The 7807-nt window shown below is 40.5% G+C and overlaps 2 protein-coding genes across 2 annotated transcripts; one reads left to right on the forward strand and one right to left on the reverse strand.

Moving 5' to 3' along the window:
* Positions 1–330: 330 nt before the first annotated feature.
* LOC126997989 (AP-2 complex subunit mu-like) lies at positions 331–7225 on the forward strand (the record flags this gene model as incomplete). The annotated part of the gene is given in 9 exon segments (XM_050859261.1): positions 331–460; positions 3240–3426; positions 3792–3875; positions 4162–4240; positions 5001–5116; positions 5605–5707; positions 6138–6251; positions 6682–6826; positions 7090–7225. Coding segments are annotated over 8 exon segments (954 nt in total), but the record flags the coding sequence as incomplete, so codon positions are not given.
* On the reverse strand, positions 339–796 carry LOC126997810 (uncharacterized). The gene is made up of 2 exons (XM_050859022.1): positions 644–796; positions 339–596 (listed from the first exon to the last, which is right to left on the reverse strand). Exons 1-2 carry the CDS (start codon positions 794–796, stop codon positions 339–341), a joined length of 411 nt encoding a protein of 136 aa, XP_050714979.1.
* Positions 7226–7807: the final 582 nt, after the last annotated feature.

A 7807-nucleotide genomic window follows, 5' to 3' on the forward strand; every position in this document is an offset into this window, starting at 1 on the left:
ACTATCTGAAAACATAAAGCTGGGATATTACATGTTACAGAAAAATAAGGGAAAACAAGTGTAGCATCTCTTGGTATGTGAATAAAAGAAAGTACATTATTTACATTACATTATTATTACATTATTTACGTGTGATTGCACTGTATAATCTGACAACCATTACCGTCCCTATAAAGTCCTAAACACGATATATAAGTTTCTTTAAGTCCCCCCTGGTGTCACTGCCTGAAAACTATAAAGATGAGACTATTACATCTAACTAACACAGAAAAACAAATCAGGATAAATATAGGAGCTCTAGGTATGGGAATATTATAAAAGAATCACAAAAAAGTCTATTATTTACATGTTGGAGTGGTGTGGTGGATACAGGCGCGGCGGACGGTGGGTGAGGGAGATTGATCCGCCCCCCGAGCACCGTGAGGAGGATGCAACACTTCCCCGCCCGCTGCTGAGTACCGTGAGTCCCGCTGCTTGTTGGGCCCCGAGGCGACGGCAGACCCAGGGGCGAGGTGCTGGGCGGGCGGGGGCGTGGCGAGGGCATAAGAGTGGGCGGTGAGGGCGGGGGCGGCGCGGTGTGCACGCCCCTCTGCTGGCTGGAGGAAACGTCAGGGCCCTTAATTAGCGGCATAGGGGCGTGTGCCTGGCGCCGCTCCGGGGGTGTTGTGGGCGTGGGTGTGGCGGGGCGCGCTGTGTGCTGGCTCTGTGGGGGCGGGGAGCGCCGTGGGTGTGTGGTTCCCTGTAGCTGTGGCCCCGGTGGTGGTGGTGGCTGCCGGTCATCGGCTGACCTGCTCATGTCTGTCAATCAGCTGTCTTACTTCAGGTTCACGGCAGCGTAATGGTGTAGCTTTATCTGCTATTGTGTCTTCATTGGAGTTACGGCTTTAGTATTTGTAACCGCTTAATTTCTATATGATTACTATCTGTTAGGTTTACATGGCAGTGTCAGTTTTCAGATAGTTGTTTACATAGCTGGGCGTTATCGCGATAAGTTATCGTGATACTTTATCGCTGATAACAAAATCGGGTTATCGGCCATCCGATACTTATTTAAATATATGTCGGTATCTTCGTTACTTTTGTAACCAAACTAGCGATAATCGCTACTTTTTTCCACCTCAGAAAAAAAAAAAAACGTTGTCTCCTCCCTACTGCGCATGCGTGGCCTGGGCGCCTGGTGTTGTATGAAAAAACTTCAGGGTATGAAATATCTTCGGTGAAGAGATTTCATACTTAGATCAACATTAAAAAACTAGGTTATTTTTTTGTTTGATTCAAAAGTCAATATATATATATATAAAAAAAATCATTTAACTTTGCAAAAAAACGATTATTCACTGCCTCAAATTTAATATTCCATATTTGTTTTTGAGCATGCCATGGTATTGAAGGCACCCGGTGTTGTGTTATTTGGTGTCCCATCGTCAAAAGCTAGCGCTTTTGTTTACAAACGCTGGTCTCTCGTGAACTGCGTATGTTCAGACCAGTAAGTGTAGCCCTGTACAGTCTCACAAAGTTTTTTAACACCTTAAGAATTGCTGAAAGGCTGAATCAGACACACAGTACCACCATCCTCGCTGTTTCTGGAATGACACTCTGTACATATAAATACAACTCGTACAGAGTGTCGTTTTAGAAACAGCGAGGATGGTGGTAGTGGTACTGTATGTCTGATTCAGCCTTCCAGCAACTCTTAATTATGGTTAAAAAGCTTTGTGAGACTGTACAGGTCTACACTTGCTGGTCTGAGCATGTGCAGTTCACAAGAGACCAGTGTTTGTAAACAATAGCGCAAGTTTTTGATGGTGGGGACGCCAAATAACACAACACCTGTTCAAGCGTTTCTAGTATTACCGTCCATAGGTACGTGTCAACATGTGGTTTTCAGGTTTTGTAAGTTTTCTAAAATACAGATAATGAAAATTTGAATGCATCTGTTTTTTTATTTGAAATATCAATATAGTATCGTTTTCGCTTATCGGACTTATCGCTAGCTAGTATCGGAATTGTGGATTTATATCGGGTATTAGTTATCGCCTATATTTGTGTCTCCAGTTAACGAATATCGGTTATCACCGATAAGGTTTTCCATTATCGGTTATCGGGAATAAGGTTTTCTGTTATCGTGCCCAGCTATGGTTGTTTACTAATTTTAATTTAGCCCATACAGTGTCGACTTTGGATGAAGAAAAGGGTCATGTCAGGTTGCATTTTTTAAATTTTTATGGTATAAATTGACCATGTGATTACTTAAAGTGTGACTTCCTTGTGATTCTTATCTGCATATTTCCCCCTGCCTCAGAAATTTATTTGAGTAATTCTCTATGCTTCTTGTATCAACATTCTTCGTTTATATAGTAAAGATGATAAATACATATCTCATTGCATAACAAGTACAGAAAGAAGAAAAAAGCATAAAATAAAATGCTTGGCTATTCAGTGTGAAAAACAGTACAAGGCAGGGCAGAGTTTACGCCGCTGAAAAGATTAAATAGATGCTCTGCAGTCTCCAATCATCAGTTTTCATTTCTGATTATTTTGAAGTCTATTATCTATATTCATATGCTTGACTGATTTTATTTTCAAGTAGTAAAACCATTACTATTACTTGTTTTACTGCCAAGAAAGCTAAATATGATTCTATAATTCAACTTAATCGCCACTGTTTGATGCCTCTGTGATCTCGTGGTTAGCTCTTGTGGTTAGTGCGGCTAGCTATGAATCTGCAGGCTTGGGTTTAAATCCCACCCCGGGCAGTTGCCGTGCAGTTCACACAGCTGTTCATTCTCCCTTTCAGGCTGGTCAATAAATGGGTACCTTGGGAAACCTGGGGAAGGTAAGCAGTGGTAACCCGGATGTCACACTGGCCATGTGTCCTGGGATAATGGGTTCTTTCCACCACAGACTCAGGGACCCATATGACAGATGAACACCGCGGCCACGGCAGCTATAGCGTATGCCCCCAACTTTGCCTTTACCACTGTTTTCCAGAGCCACAATCGGCTCACAACCAAGAGAGCCCAGGTTCGATTCCCGGGCGGAGTTGAAAAATTTTGGCGGCTTTTCCGATACCCTACGCCCCTATCCACCCAGCAGTGAATGGGTACCAGGTATTAATCGGGGGTTGTGTCCCGTCTCCTGGGATCTGTTCCCTTCCATAATTTCTTCCTCTTCTGTCTCTCTCCGGCATATGACCACGGATGTTGCGCCAACTAAACGAAACTTTCCTTTTTTTCCAGAGCCACAAGGATGTTGGGGGGTCTGTTCATCTACAACCACAAGGGTGAGGTGCTCATCTCCCGAGTGTACCGGGATGACATCGGCCGGAATGCCGTTGATGCCTTTAGGGTGAATGTGATCCACGCCCGGCAGCAAGTGCGCTCACCTGTCACCAACATCGCTAGGACCAGTTTCTTCCATATCAAGGTGAGGGCAATGTATGGTGTTTCTGTCTCATCTCTCTTTTTATGTGATATGAGAAGACAGATTAAGAGTTAGGCAAAATTTATACAAAAATGCCTGCAAAAAAGGAGGGAAATGTGTATGCATATCTCTCTCTAGCTCTCTCATCAACGTCACAATGCTCTAGCTTCTTCCATATTAGCATGAACACTTGACATTAGAATTTCCTTAAAGTGACATTCAGTGCCCTCCTGAACTCAATTGAATTAACATCATTAGTGACATTTTATAATTGTGCTCCATTTCTCCACCTGATTATTATATTTGCATTTATTTTTATTATGATCTACGCCCGGCAGCAGGTATTTTGAGGTGTTTTTCCTTTACAGCGTGCCAACATCTGGGTGGCAGCTGTCACCAAGCAAAATGTCAATGCTTCACAGGTGTTTGAGTTCCTCCTTAAAATGCTTGAGGTAAGGACAATGTACAGTACAGTGGTGGAATATCAGGGATGGTACCCTTTCACATTTTTAAGTGGTGGGTCAGAGATGAACACATACTAATTAAATTGCATAAGATACTTTGTTATATATATATATATATATATATATATATATATATATATATATATATATATATATATATATATATATATATATATATATATATATATATATATATATATATATATATATATATATATATATTTACATCATACTGTCATGTACTAAGGTTACTATCAACACTTTCATTTGGCAGGTTATGAGCAGCTACTTTGGGAAGATATCTGAGGAAAATGTGAAGAACAACTTTGTGCTCATCTATGAACTGCTTGATGGTGAGACTCAAGCTCATATTGTATGCTATAGTTGATTCACCCTTGTCTGAAGTGTGCATTATTGCACAACGGCAACCTGCATTGACTATAACTGACGGTATTTGTTATTGCTGCCTGAATATACTGATGACTGTTTACCATGCGTAGGCTAGCATACAGGAACCACGAAATCGGACACGCCGTGTGGCTGCAGGGTGCCGTTGTGCGATAATGCACACTTCAGACTCGGGTGAACCGACTATAGTTAGAATGGCTCTGTAAACCCTAGTGTTTTGTTTTTATCTGTTTCTTTAGTTTCATAACATTAAATTTTGTTTCTTGCATCTCTTAAAATGTTTAGGTTTTCAAAATATTTAAGAGGCTACCAATCCTACCCTTTTCTTGTGACATAAATCAAGGATCAGCAAAGTATGAGTCACTCTTGGCTACTGTTTAAGTCACCATGGCTTCTAAAATAATAAATATACCTAATGGCAGCAGACACATTAGCTGCATTATGATCGGCTCTATGTGATCTCTACCATAACTTGCTTTATTACATATCAGGCATTAAGCTTGGAAAGTCATGCACATATATTGTTAAACACTTTTATGAACTATTTATGTTTCAGGTGGATATATTACGAAGCAATGATACTCTTATCTCTCGAAGGTTCTAAAAATATATTGATGCTCCTGTAGCAAAAAAAAATTATCAAACCTAGAGAGAGAGGTTATTCTTGTTTCAGAGATCTCATAACGATTGTCACTTGTGTTTCAGAGATCCTTGACTTTGGGTACCCCCAGAACACAGACACGGGTGTGCTCAAGACCTTCATCACACAACAGGGCATCAAGACAGCCAGCAAAGAGGAACAGTCACAGATCACATCCCAGGTGAGTCTGAACCAGCAAAGTGAGGCGGACAAGTGGCTATACATGGGTTGTGAAGGATATTTAGTAATGCTGTAAAGGAGACAATGAAATGATTGTTTAATTCAAATTCTCCATCAAAATAAAGGTGAAGCCTCCAGATACTGAACAAGTAATGGAAAGTTTGATGGAGGTGGAAGGAAAGCTTATAATTATTGCCTTGGTAAGAAGTCATCATTATCCCATTAACAATGTAGATAATTAGATTATACACAAAAGAATAAGTAATTCATCCATTAGAATATGACTAGGTCACATCCATTTCCCAACTACTGGTATAGTAATCTTCAAGAGAATGGATATGACAAAAATATCTCAATCTGCACTTCTGTGATATTGTGCAGCCCCAGTATTTCTCTTCTACTTGTCCTTTCCATAGACTCCATCTCGGGTTCATACAGTTCCCACGTTTATCTTTTGCTTGTTTCATGACATGCTCCTTTGCTTGGCAGGTTACGGGTCAGATTGGCTGGCGGCGCGAGGGCATCAAATACCGACGGAATGAACTCTTCCTTGATGTCATCGAATATGTCAACTTGCTCATGTCCCCTCAAGGTGAGACTTGACCTCTACTGCCTCATTGCTATGGTCTGACCTGTTTGCCTTACCCCTTGCTTATGTACACGTTTTCAGACTTTAATTGATATGCTTATCATCAGCTGTCTTTTGTAGATGCAGTTTTATGCATTTCTGTACTGCTGATAAAAAAGGTTACTGAATCAGGGCGCAGCCCCACCTTTAGTAGATCGTAAAGTTCGGTTGGAGTAGTTTAAATATGCTCCCTGACCCTAAACCTTGAATTGGATTTTCAAAGCATTTCCATGACTGTTGAAGGTTTGTAGAAAAAGATATATGAAGAGAGTGATGTTTCATTAAGTAGATAATGAGATGCTGGCACAGTACTAAAACAAATCTTTACCATTAGATGTAGAGAACCAGCAACATTTCAAAGGTGTGTAGTTCTATCTGAAGATACTGTCTGCAGGCCAAGTATTGTCTGCCCATGTTGCTGGCAAGGTTGTGATGAAGAGCTACCTCTCCGGCATGCCTGAGTGCAAGTTTGGAATCAACGACAAGATTGTGATGGATGCCAAACGAGGTGAGAGACCCCTATTTTTGTTTTGAATGACTTCTTCAGGCACTTCTATCAAAGTAATTCACAGCATTAAACTTCACTTTGCTTCAGTAATGTCTTAATTTTCCTTTATTCTTTTGCTAAAGCAATCGGGTCTAATGTGGATCTTAGATATTTATTAAGTCCAAATACAGTTTCTTATACAGAATAACCTTGATACAAGGAACAATAATTGAAGGTAAACATTTATAAACAACTTTTTACATTCTTTATTTTTTAGCTTATTGCTTACAGAGTTGCTGGAGCAACTATTCTGGCTGATAGGCACAGGAACATCATTGTAGATAATAATGGATTACAAACAAACAATAGGGAATTAGAGCAAGGGAAAGTAGTCAGCACCCAAAGGTCTAAATATGCTGTCTTCTATTCTGCCATTGTGTTTGTTTTGTAGGTTCCTCTGACGAGTCACAGCGGTCTGGGAAGACGAGCATTGCTATTGATGATTGTCAGTTCCACCAGTGTGTGAAGCTTTCCAAGTTTGAGACAGAACACTCCATATCCTTTGTTCCTCCTGATGGGGAATTTGAACTCATGAGGTAAGTGGGAGTTTTTGATGCTAGTCTTAATTCTTACTGTCATGTAATTCTGAGAAGAGTTAAAATTTGTTTTTTCACTATTTTGTATGAAATTCTTGATGGTTGTATAGCTATCATAACATTGTAGAGTCACATTTTTCTTGGACGGGGTGGGTAGGGTGGGTGGGGAGGGGGGATAGTATTCCTTTGATACTCTTCTTAGCATTACCAGTACTGTTAGTGATCTTTGAAATGTGGGGACTGCTACCTTGGCCTGGCTGCAGGTATCGCACCACCAAAGACATCTCACTGCCCTTCCGTGTGATCCCGCTGGTGCGAGAGGTTGGCCGCACCAAGATGGAGGTGAAGGTGGTCATCAAGAGCAATTTTAAACCTTCACTGCTGGCACAGAAAATTGAGGTGAGGTCTAGAAGATGGCCTTTCTTACATTGCATATTGAGGCGATTTTTTTTTTTTTTTTTTTTTTTTTTTCTCCCCCAAGGCATGCAAACAAAGGATGACTGTGTTTGAGACTATGACACTTAATACAGTTTGTGATCTGATCAAAGGCAGGGATCTCCAAACTATGGCTCGGGGGCCACACCCCACCTGCCATATGATTTCATCCAGCCTGTGGCTTGTTGGCCTTAACTGAGCAATTTTCTGACCTTGATGTCAAATCAAAATCCATTGGACTGCAGTGTTGAAAATTTTCCAAATCTGTTTTGAGTATTGGTCTCCAGGCAGATGACAGATTTAAAACGAGTATAAAGATGGAAATCTGATTGAGTTTTATAATTTTTTAAGTCAGAGCAGTTTCCAAATTTGAAACAACTTCATTTTCCAAAATGAAGTATAAATGTCAAGTCTTAACTATTGAGCAAATTTATGTGATGAACATTTAAAGTCCATTCTTATAACTGGCTTCTCAGATTTGGAGCCTGACCCATAAGATTTTGAAATAAAAAAGCAGTATCATCCTTCATATTAATACAGGTGCAT

Source organism: Eriocheir sinensis, chromosome 13, assembly GCF_024679095.1.
Source record: "Eriocheir sinensis breed Jianghai 21 chromosome 13, ASM2467909v1, whole genome shotgun sequence".
NCBI classification, from domain to species: Eukaryota; Metazoa; Arthropoda; class Malacostraca; order Decapoda; family Varunidae; genus Eriocheir; species Eriocheir sinensis.